The 12,876-nt window shown below is 37.9% G+C and overlaps 1 protein-coding gene across 1 annotated transcript; it reads left to right on the top strand.

Moving 5' to 3' along the window:
- Positions 1–834: 834 nt before the first annotated feature.
- LOC306888683 (chitin synthase chs-2-like) lies at positions 835–12,386 on the top strand (the record flags this gene model as incomplete). Its single annotated transcript, XM_079447104.1, has 13 exons — positions 835–863; positions 1,185–1,320; positions 1,436–1,624; positions 1,861–2,873; positions 3,432–3,521; positions 3,596–3,748; positions 3,831–4,005; positions 4,088–4,257; positions 4,289–4,422; positions 9,041–9,241; positions 9,325–9,609; positions 9,741–9,920; positions 11,998–12,386. 13 exons carry the CDS (start codon positions 835–837, stop codon positions 12,384–12,386), a joined length of 3,144 nt encoding a protein of 1,047 aa, XP_079303230.1.
- Positions 12,387–12,876: the final 490 nt, after the last annotated feature.

Raw genomic sequence — 12,876 nt, 5'->3', positions numbered from 1 at the left:
AGTCAGAACATCTAAAAATGTAGCATTTCTCTTTTTAACGCTTACAAAGTTTTTTTTTCCAGGTCTTGCTTGTTATGTTTTGGAACCATATGCAGTTATGCAGTAAAGTTACAGAATCATAGTCCTCCTGATCAAACAGTCCAGAAAATAATTAATCAGAGGCCACCTCTTTTCATGTTCTTCACAACATCAGTTTCCTTGTTTTCTAGTGAATGTTTTACTTACAGCATATTAATGAAAACCAAAAATCATGAAGGGGTTTCTCCTTAAAAATGTATTTCCTTCTTCCTAGTAACATATCTACAGTTACATTTATATTCTTTGCATGTACTCAGTTGGGTTCAGGGCTTTATGTAGGTCAGATTTTTTTCTCACCATACACCATTTTATTTATGCGTGTGCTAGAGCACTGTCACGCAACAACACAAAAGGGCCAAAACTACTTTTTAAAGGTGAAAGAAGAGAATTCCCTAGAATGTCACTATAGAGCATACAGCATTATGAGTTTTCTTCCCTGGAATTATGCCCATTATTAGTGTAATCCATTAATTAGAAGGGATTGCCCACATTTGTTTGACCACATAGTGTATGAGTCACTTATATTTGAGGAAACCCTTTTCATTATCAAAGGAAATGGGAAATTAAACTGAACTTGGATAGGCAGATGATGTAAAGATAAAGTGGAACTAAATGAAAATATAAAGCTGATTAGCATCACCTTATATAGAAACCATTCTGAATAATAGCGTAGTGCTCCCTCCCATCTGGTTATAAGGCGCTTGTCTGTTTTACAGATGATTAGTCAAATGTTTTTGCTGCTCTGCAAGCATCAATATGGAACAGAAACAGAGACATGAATTCAGGTACTTAAAAACTTTTTTTTATAATACCCTAATTTAAAGATTAATTGTATAATTTCCTTAGTTGTACTTAGTTTAAAAAAAAAAGTACTTATTTTTGCTAACATTTAATAAGAATATATATAAAATTGATGCGTTTGTATGTTATCTTCACACATCTTACTTAATTGTACATTTTTAATGTTCTATTTTCCTGACATTTTATTGGTTTTTGAAAAATAATTATTTACTTTCTGCTAACATTTATTCATCATATATGTGTGTATATGTTTGTGTATTATATGCTATAATAATATGCTATTCCCTTATTTTCTTCCAAAACAGGCCCTCTTGGGATTTGTGCAAAGACGTGCCGTACATTCAAGATGAGCAGATGCCAAAGAAACGAGTGCGGTGTTTAAAATGGCTCTCGTGTGCCATTGTTGGCATGCTTGTCTTCGTGCTTGCACTTCTCAGTAAAGTGAGCTGCTTTACTAATCATTAGCTAATCATTTTATGGATGATGGGATAACATTTAACTTATCTATTGAATATTACACAAAATGTGTAAATCTTTTTTTTTTGTGTGTTTACAGACATCATTTCTTCTTTTGATAACATTTGGGAACAATCAATCTGAGATTATATGTTCAGAACAAAAACCGGCCACCCTACTTGGCATTGGCTTTGTCCTGGTTGGGCCAAGTGTTCTCCTTCTGCTAAAGAGCACATGGAAGTTCATTTTCAAGAGTGCAACCATGCCCTCGAAAAACACTCTTTTTTGGGTAAGCAAACAAGTTTTTAATGATTTTAAAAAAATGTTTAGAAGTTGTAACTAAAGATTATTGTTTTTCTGCTTTTTACACCAGTATGTTACTTGCTATCTTTGAAAATGTTTGTGATATCTACTAGCAAGTGCTGAATGAAAATAGTTTTTACACCATTTTTTTCAGTCTAGTAGTATAGAATCTAATTATGATGGCCATAAAACTTTCTGATTTTGATTTGACCTTTATTCCAGGTTCTGTGTGTTGAGTTCGTGGTAGCACTGGGAGCTGCAGTTCTAACAATAGTAGCCATGCCACATTTTGACATTGTCACCAATGTGATGATCCTAAACAGTGTGAGCATCCTGTCCGCAGTGTTCCAGGTGGTCGCCGAGTGCCTTGCCAAAGAGAGAAAGCGGCTTATAATGCTCCCCATATGCTCCATCTTCTTAATCGTCACAGGTTATGTGCTCTTTGCAATCAATTATTTGTTATTCGAAAGTTCCTTAAAGATAAATATATCAGTTGGCCTTGCGATTGTTGGGACCATCTGTGTTTCTGTGAACTGGTGGGAGAACTACAGCACGCTCTTTGCTGTATCCTTTCTAGAGGACATTTCCAGAGACATCGCTCAGTCCCGTAACGTGGTTTGCATCATCTCTAGTTTGATGAGAATCCTGGTTACATCGGCTGTGGTTGGAGCTTATGTTCCTCTGTCAGGTCAACAATGGAAATCGGTCAATCTCGTCTTCAAAACAATCGTCGTTTCATTGGCGGCGATCCAGATTGCATCCTCTGCCTTTTGCCGCTGGTTTGTGGTTGTGGCTTGTAAGATGCACGCCCTGCACCGCAGCTTCGTCCTGCCCATGTACCTGGCCTCGATCACAGTTTTGGCAGTGTTTTTGCTTCCAACTGCAGTCAGGTTCCAAGACTCAAATCAAACTTCTACCTGTTTTGAGAATTTTCAGCCAAAATACAGTGACAAATGGTTGCATTTGATGTTGAATGATGCTATAAGAACTCTGAACACCAGGGACATTATGGTACACAAGAAGACAGGAGGACTGGCCTGTTTGGTCTGCTCTGTTCTGAGCTGGTGGCTGGGACTCATGCTCAGTACAGTTTACATCTGGTACCTGAAGCTCCATCGAATAGAAAGAACCCAAGATCTGTTTGTGCGACGCATGTATGAAGGAGCGTTTCTAGAACAGTCCATGTTGCTAAACACCCGTTTTGAAATCAGAAAGAGAATCAAGGAGAAAAAGTCGTAAGTGTTTTTACATTTTAAGTATGGTTGCATATATCATTAATATATCAGCCGATATTAAAGATTTTTTTATGAATTAATAAAACAATTGAATATGTAATGTTGAATGGCAATTGTTTTACATTTATATTTTTATTTTATATATTATATAATTTACATATATAAAATGTATAAAGCTAAATGTAAAATAACCATTTATTACCATCTATATTTCTTTGTCATCATCTAAATCTCACTTAAAGTCTATCTTTAAACACTCTTTTAAACACTAATAATAATATTACTAGTTGGTTATTAGCTCTAACTGTTGTTATTGCTATGAGTCATATTTTTTTGTAAAAGCATTCAACATCTAAAACTGTGCTCACATTTACCAAAATACCTGCAAATAAAATAAGTCTGCAATAAATCCGTTTCAAAAGGATCTCATCAGATTCTTCCAAAAACAATATCTGAGAACTTCAAGTTTGTTAAACTATGAAAGACCAAACTTGTTTTTTTTTTGTTTTTTTTTACATGAAATGACTTAATGACATAAATATTTAATGTACTCCTCAGTGCAAAAGAAACCATCAGAGTGTTTCTGTGTGCAACAATGTGGCACGAGAACTACGATGAAATGATGAAGATAATCATCTCTATGTTCAGGTAAACATAGACAACATTTACTCAACTTCTAAAATTTTTTATTGAATTTAATTGCAATATTCTTTTACTTCCAGGCTTGATAAATACAGGCCCAAGACCAAGGAACAGCTTGATGTCGAGTTTGAATTCCATATTTATTTTGATGATGCTTTTACGGATGTCGATAATGGAAGGCATGCAAATGAATATGCTGAAATTATTGTTGATGTAATTAAAGAAGTTTACATGTAAGAATCCTCCTTAGTATCTGTTTAGGTGTTCTGAGAACTTATGTGCAAGACTAATCTACTAATACTTCACATACATTAGCATTTTCAGCGAAGAGGATCCATGTATTTTCAAGCAGAAGGCTGCACTACCATGCCAGAAGATCATAGACACCCCTTATGGTGGTCGGCTGGAATACACCCTCCCTAAAGGCAATTTGATGATGGTTCACCTCAAAGACAAGACACTTATCCGTCACAAAAAAAGATGGTCACAGGTAAGATTCATGAAAGATCCAGTTAAAACACAGATACAGATTTTTTTATACCCACAACTTCACTATTCATCTGTGTTAGCAGATAATGTACTTGTATTACATTCTTGGCTGGAGACTTAACAGACAGTACTTCGAAAATCTTAAGGCAGGTGAAGAACTGGATTACCTTAAGGAGAAACTGAAGGTTAGTAGCTTATTATTAGACTTTCTACCGATTAATACAATATCAGCTAGAATATTTGACTACAGCATGTTTTTTTTTCAATGCTCCTTAGAAAGACAGGGAGAACACCTACATCTTGGCCCTGGATGGAGATACTGATTTCCAGCCGTCAGCAGTCATGCTGTTAATCGACAGACTTAAACTCTACCCAGAGGTTGGAGCTGCCTGTGGCAGGATTCATCCCACGGGCACAGGTTGGATATATTATAGCTACATCATGTGACTTTTGGTCCTGAAGCAGTTAAAATTAAAACTGCATTCATCTTGCGGAATAACATTGTTTTGGTTGTACGTTGGCTTTGCTCGAATAAATGTGGTCGTTCGTGGCAACGGAGTACACTAAAAGATGTCATCTAAGCAGGTGCCATTGTGTTTTGATTTACTGGAAACATTGATGTTTTTAAATCAAACTTCAGTGATTGTTGATGGACCAATTGATGGACCCTTCGCATGTGCTCTATGCAGAATGCGAACCACTTAGGTTGGCGTTACCACTTTCCAAGGTTCAGATACAACTGCTATAAGAATTGTATTCCTTTGGCCACAAGATTTTTAAACTCAAATGTGAAAGACATAAGCGCATGATTGGTCTTAATGCAGGTATCTTTTTACGTGGTCAATATGTATTGGCCAAAACAAATTTCCCTTAAGAAATCACTAAATGATGTAACAAACTTTTACATTACAAGTCATTGACACTGGACGTTAAGACTGCTAGTCTGATAAGGTCAAACGTTACAATGAACTTACGCTGATGCTAGAGAGCTGAATGACTATTTATCATTTCAATTAAATATCTTACCTGTAAAGCAAGAAAAAAACATTTCTGGGTTACTTTTGAATCCTTACAAAGTTCTTGCCACATCTGAACAATTTTAAGATATGATTTTCGCTATAAAGTACTGATTCAAATTAGTAATCAATAATTAATTATTGTTCTACTCCGCGCGCCTCCCCTGACATGCTCTCGCGCACCACACAATGAAGCAGACCGACTCTGCTTGCCTTCATTCACATGATCGGTCGAGAGTGTGTACCGGCCCACTTCAAGCACTGATTAAAGTAGTAAAAATACAGATATGACATTACACACATGGGCGAATGACATCCAACAGCTCTAGAATATATCATTATTATATCAAAGTGTTCCTGAGTAAAGAAATGGTTTGAAAGATGGATTATTTTTCACTTTCTCATTAATAACATTTTCTTTTTTAATAATTCACGAGAAGAATTATTTAAACCAAAAAATAAATAAATAATAATAATTAGAATGGAGTTGCAATAAAAAAGTATATTTTTTAAATAATTATTTAATTATTAAAAATAATTATAATAAAAAAATATATATATTCATAGCTCAGACAAAAATCATGATTGGCTCTCATTCATGATTGGCTCTTGTAAAATACATGTTTTTTGGCGGGCTCCCTTGATAAAAGTCACATTCCAGAGGTTAAATATCATGTTATTGGGGTCACTTCAACCCGCGGACATGAAAAACATCATCTTCTTTTTCTTCTTTAGATGTTTTATGGCGGTTGGCAAACCAGCTTATGAAAAACATCCTGTGGAAAGATTGTTAAAGTAGCCCAACTCCACAGGAAAACCAGTAGCCCCTCACTGCAGAACAAAGATCCAGGGGGCAGCGTTGGATCTACATCTAGGGGGTGGAGACGGGTAGGTTTATGTGTGGGGGTGGGTGGTTTTAGGGATCAGGGGGTGGAGACGGGTAGGTTTAGGTAAATGTAAGGTGGGAGGAGTTGGATCTAGATCCAACCACACCCCCTGGATCTTGTGTTCTGCAGTGCGGACCATGTCAAGAAAACCGCGGACTTGAGGCCTATTTATACTTCTGGGTCGAACATACGCCGTAAGCTGGGCGTTGGTTTTCATTTATACTTCTGCGTCGTTGTCCGGGTCGACGTACAGTACACATGCAAACCACTCATCTCATTATTTAGCGATAAATGCTATTTACACTGAGTGCAAATAGTGGCAATTATCTGCACCTCAGTATTGTATAGTACATTATAAAACAGTACACAATAATAGCATATTGAGTGTAAATTATAGTTTTAATTCAAATTATTAAATGGATGCCACCTCATTGGGACAATAAAGCCCTCCCTACACCTACCCTAACCCTACCCGATACTTTATTTTCAACTTTTTGATTATTTCGTTCAGTTTTATTTAAAATAAATGCCTTTCTGATGCAATATGAGATTTGAAAAGGGAGAAAAAAAGTTTGGCAAAAGGAGGACTCGAACTTTGGTCGATCGAATCAAAAAGCGTGCGCTTTACCATCTACACCACTGAAAACGTTGCTGAATTTGCATCTTTTTTAGTGTTGACTAATCCAATCACATGTTAGTGGGCAGAGTTAGTGTAAATAGCCTTTGCCAATGCCAACAAGACGGGCTATTTTCACTTATTCTTTCAATCTCCACAAGGACTTGTACCATGGCAGAACAACTGTTTGTCGCGTACAACAAAGTGATGTATAATGCTACGTTTTATAATAAATTATATGACACTTGTTATTTGCTTTGTTTTCTTTAAATAAGAAGGTGTAACATTAAAATATATTAAAGTGCAAAAAACACACACAAAACTCAAAAACATATAGAGGGAGGGGTACTAGTAGACCAATCACAGCGCTTGCAGTACGCATAGATTTGACTCGCTGTGACATTTTTGGAGAGCTGCACGTCTGGCTACGGCGTAGCTGAGCGGAAGGGCGTGGCCTCAGAATTAAAGAGAATCACGAAACATAATGTCAGCAGGGGTCACTGTTTATTCATTACACAAATAAACAGTCAGTTTTGCTGAAATACAGGTGCATCTCAATAAAATTAGAATGTCGTGGAAAATTTATTTCAGTAATTCAACTCAAATTGTGAAACTCGTGTATTAAATAAATTCAATGCCCACAGATTGAAGTAGTTTAAGTCTTTGGTTCTTTTAATTGTGATGATTTAGGCTCACATTTAACAAAAACCCACCAATTCACTATCTCAACAAATTAGAATACTTCATAAGACCAATAAAAAAAAAAATTCTTTAGTGAATTGTTGGTCTTCTGGAAAGTATGTTCATTTACTGTATATGTACTCAATACTTGGTAGGTGCTCCTATTGCTTTAATTACTGCCTCAATTCGGTGTGGCATGGAGGTGATCAGTTTGTGGCACTGCTGAGGTGGTATGGAAGTCCAGGTTGCTTTGATATTGGCCTTCAGGTCATCTGCATTGTTGGGTCTGGTGTCTCTCATCTTCCTCTTGACAATACCCCATAGATTCTCTATGGGGTTCAGGTCAGGTGAGTTTGCTGGCCAATCAAGCACAGTAACACCATGGTCATTGAAGCTTTTGGTACCTTTGGCAGTGTGGGCAGGTGCCAAGTCCTGCTGGAAAATGAAATCAGCATCTCCATAAAGCTTGTCAGCAGAAGGAAGCATGAAGTGCTCTAAAACTTCCTGGTAGATGGCTGCGTTGACTGTGGACTTCAGAAAACACAGTGGACCAACACCAGCAGATGACATGGCAGCCCAAATCATCACTGACTGTGGAAACTTCACACTGGACTTCAAGCAACATGGATTCTGTGCCTCTCCAGTCTTCCTCGAGACTCTGGGACCTTGATTTCCAAATTAAATGCAAAATTTACTTTCATCTGAAAAGAGGACTTTGGACCACTGAGCAACAGTCCAGTTCTTTTTCTCCACAGCCCAGGTAAGATGCTTCTGACGTTGTCTCTGGTTCAGAAGTGGCTTGGTAGCCCTTTTCCTGAAGACGTCTGAGCGTGGTGACTCTTGATGCACTGACTCCAGCTTCAGTCCACTCCTTGTGAAGCTCTCGCAAGTGTTTGAATCAGCTTTGCTTGACAGTATTCTCAAGTTTGCAGTCATCCCTGTTGCTTGTGTCCCTTTTCCTACCCAAATTCTTCCTTCCAGTCAACTTTGCATTTAATATGCTTTGATACAGCACTCTGTAAACAGCCACACCATTCAGTAATGACAATGTTCAATGTTCGTCTTCTGGATCATTGCCAAGTCAGCAGTCTTCCCCATTATTGTGGTTTCAAAGAACAAGAGATACCTGGAATTTATACTGTAGGGATGGTCATTAATTGAAACTCAAATGTAAATATTCTAATATTTTGAGATACTGATTTTTGACTTTCATGAGCTGTAAGCTGTAATCATCAAAATTAAAACAAAAAAACTTTTGAAATGTTTTACTTTACTTGCAATGAATCTAAAATATATGAAAGTTTCACTTTTTGAAATAACTTACAAGAAAAAATTAACTTTTTCACGGCATTCTAATTTATTGAGATGCACCTGTACATAATAAATGGAATAGTTATAACTCCAAATTGATTGTTGCGCAATGACACACAGAACTTTTGGGTTAAGTGGTCACAGTGCTTTATTGTGAATAAAACAAAGCTGCTGACAACATTATGATACAACATTTATAAATTCGCTGCTAGATGTTCATTGTAAAATCTGATACCCACTCTTAGAAGAGAAGCAGACAAAAGAAGTATCCTAAAAATTCACTAGAGCAGGGGTCAACAAACTTGGTCCTGGAGGGCGGGTGTCCTCCAGAGTTTAGCTCCAACCCTAATCAAACCCACCTGAACCAGCTAATCAAGGTCTTGCTTGGTATACTTGAAACTTCAAGGCAGGTGTGTTGAGGCAAGTTGCACTAAATTGGTGTGGTGACCCCTGCACTAGAGACTACTTATGTATAGATTTTAAGGGGGATGAATTGACTAATTAGATAATTTCTTATGCTTGAAGGGCCCATGGTGTGGTATCAGAAGTTTGAATATGCGGTAGGCCACTGGCTCCAAAAGACTGCAGAGCACGTGTTTGGCTGTGTACTGTGCAGCCCTGGATGTTTCAGTCTTTTCAGAGGAGCTGCACTCATGGACGACAACGTCATGAAGAGATACACGACCAAAGCCAGTGAAGCCAGCCACTATGTCCAGTATGATCAAGGTCTGCTTGAAGTTAACCACTGACAAATTATATCGATTCAGCTAAGACTAAAGTAATTCACCCTCTGTTTGGTGTAATGTCAGGTGAGGACCGCTGGTTGTGCACTCTGCTGCTGCAGCAGGGCTGGAGGGTGGAGTATAACGCAGCATCTGATGCCTACACCAACGCTCCACAGGATTTTAAGGAGTTCTACAACCAGCGCAGACGCTGGGGACCATCTACCATGGCCAACACCATCGACCTCTTGGGTTCAGGAGAACTGACCTCTCAGAGGAACAGCTCTATCTCAAAACTTTACATCTTGTACCAGATTATCAGCATGGCAGCTTCCATCTTGGGCCCTGCCACTATCTGTCTCATGATATCAGGTAAAGTTAGCAGTTTAGAAATATTTATATTGGATTTATTATTCTGTTTCAGCAGTATGGCATAAGGAAGATATGTTTTTACAGTTACATTTGTCCAAAATATATATTAAAGTGCTTTGTTTATCTTGCAGGAAGTTTTGTGTTCATCTTGAATATGGATGAAAATATAGCCCTAGCTTTGGCCATAGTGCCCCCTACTGTCTACCTCATCCTATGCTTCAAACTGAAATCTGACACACAGATAAAAATTGCAGCAATCATGAGTGTACTCTATGCATTTCTCATGGCAGGAACAATTCTCTCAATCATAGGTAACTTTTTTTTGTCTTTAAGTATCTTTTAGTTTGATCATCAGTTTTCTTTTCAGTGTCATTTTCTTTTCCAGTTGGCACAGTAAGAGTTTATGAAAATAAATTAATACTTTTCTTTTGCAAGGATGCATTAAACTGATAAAAAGTGACAGTAAAAACTTGACATTATTACAAAAAATAATCGCTGGAGTAAATTGTATTTGAAATCATTAAAAGACATAAGAAGACAGTTCTTTTAAATTGTAATAATATCTCAAAATATTACAGTTTTTAATATATTTTTGAACAAATAAATGCAGCCTTGCTGAGCATAAGAGAATTAAATGTATATAGTATCTCACAGACGTGAGTACACCCCTCACATTTTTGTAAATATTTTATTATATCGTTTCATGTGACAACACTGAAGAAATTACACTTTACTACAATGTAAAGTAGTGAGTGCACAGCTTGTATAACAGTGTAAATTTGCTGTCCCCTCAAAATAACAACACATAGCCATTAATGTCTAAACCGCTGGCCACAAAAGTGAGTACACCTCTAAGTGAAAATGTCTAAATTGGGCCCAAAGTGTCAATATGTTGTGTGGCCACCATTATTTTCCAGCACTGCCTTAACCCTCTTGGGCATGGAGTTCACCAGAGCTTCACAGGTTGCCACTGGAGTCCTCTTCCACTCCTCCATGACCACATCACGGAGCTGGTGGATGTTAGAGATCTTGTGCTCCTCCACCTTCCGTTTGAGGATGCCCCACAGATGTTCAATAGGGTTAAGGTCTGGAGACATGCTTGGCCAGTCCATCACCTTTACCCTCAGCTTCTTTAGCAAGGCAGTGGTCATATTGGAGGTGTGTTTGAGGTCGTTATCATGTTGGAATACTGCCCTGCGGCCCAGTCTCCGAAGGGAGGGGATCATGCTCTGCTTCAGTATGCCACAGTACATGTTGGCATTCATGGTTCCCTCAATGAACTGTAGCTCCCCAGTGCCGGCAGCACTCATGCAGCCCCAGACCATGACACTCTTACCACCATGCTTGACTGTAGGCAAGACATACTTGTACACACTTCATAAAAAAAATGCATTATTACTTGTCTTTGTACTCCCCACCTGGTTGCCGCCACACACGCTTGACACCATCTGAACCAAATAAGTTTATCTTGGTCTCATCAGACCACAGGTCATGGTTCCAGTAATCCATGTCCTTAGTCTGCTTGTCTTCAGCAAACTGTTTGTGGGCTTTCTTGTGCATCATCTTTAGAAGAGGCTTCCTTCTGGGACTACATCCATGCAGACCAATTTGGCCAATTTGGCCTGAGCACTGACAGGCTGACCCTCCACCCCTTCAACCTCTGCAGCAATGCTGGCAGCACTCATACGTCAATTTCCCAAACACAACCTCTGGATATGACGCTGAGCACGTGCACTCAGCTTCTTTGGTCGACCATGGCGAGGCCTGTTCTGAGTGGAACCTGTCCTGTTAAACCGTTGTATGGTCTTGGCCACTGTGCTGCAGCTCAGTTTCAGGATCTTGGCAATCTTCTTATAGCCATCTTTATGTAGAGCAACAATTATTTTTTTCAGATCCTCAGAGTTTTTTGCCATGAGGTGCCATGTTGAACTTCCAGTGACCAGTATGAGAGAGTTTAGAGCGATAACACCAAATTTAACATACCTGCTCCCCATTCACACCTGAGACCTTGTAACACTAACGAGTCACATGACACCAGGAAGAGAAAATGGCTAATTGGGCCCAATTTAGACATTTTCACTTAGGGGTGTACTCACTTTTGTGGCCAGTGGTTTAGACATTAATGGCTGTGTGTTGAGTTATTTTGAGGGGACAGCAAATTTACACTGTTATACAAGCTGTGCACTCACTACTCACTCACTCTTACTAAAACTTATGAATGGTAGTGTACATTAGACTTGCATTAGAAAATCTTACCATTGCCAACCTTTTGAAAGTACAGTAGTGTATACTTTAGTCCATCAATATTTTTAGACCACATTTTTTTTCTAAAAGATAGCAATACGATCTAACCTATAATACTTGCTCTTCTCTTGTCAACTCTCATAGGTGATTTAGTGAAGCAAAAGACTTTTCTGACCCCCAGTGGTCTGTTCCTCATCGGCATGGTGGTTTTGTACATCATCACGGCAGCTTTACACCCTCAGGAGTTCTCACTGGTCATCTATGGATTGTTATACTTCCTCTGCATTCCCAGTGGGTATCTACTCCTAGCTATTTACTCCATAGTCAACATGAACAATGTCACATGGGGCACTCGTGAAACCGGCAGCCAGGCTAAAACTACAGCAGTCGATACCATCAAGAAGAAGTTCATGAATGCCACATGCTGCAAATGTCCATGCTTAGAATCTGAAGATCTGAGTGAGAAGATATTACCAGCAGAAGAAATAACAAAAACTGAAAAGCCACATATTCCCTTGGAAACACAAAGGTAAAAACATGTCCACACAATAGGACAATACACTGACACTTCAGTCCATCTGTGTAGCATTTTATTTAGTAACTATTCTTACATATAGGCTTGTTTTTAATACTACAATTAAAAATAATACTGTATTTCTACAATGTAGGGATCATGAGTTCCAGCTTAGTCCTCATCAAAGTAAGTTTAACTTCCATAAATAATATCATAATATTCTAGGTAGACTTATTGAATTTGACTACCATTAAAACTAATATATGTTTAATCCAAAAGCTTGGATTGAACATTTGCAGATTAAATCTTACGAATTTCCTTTGGTTGAATCTGCACTGCCTTTGGTAAGTCTAACTAACAAAATATTTGAAATTAATATATATTTTTTAAATATTATTTGTTTATTATTTAGTTTTTTTATTGTATTATTCAAAAGCAGCCATGTATTTTTGTGTCATAATACATGTTTTTTTTTTTATTCACAGTAATTTTTGGTCATTCTAACTTGA

The sequence above is a fragment of the Barbus barbus genome, assembly GCF_936440315.1.
Source record: "Barbus barbus genome assembly, chromosome: 22".
In the NCBI taxonomy this organism is placed as follows: Eukaryota; Metazoa; Chordata; class Actinopteri; order Cypriniformes; family Cyprinidae; genus Barbus; species Barbus barbus.
This window is presented reverse-complemented; position numbering and strand designations above follow the sequence as displayed.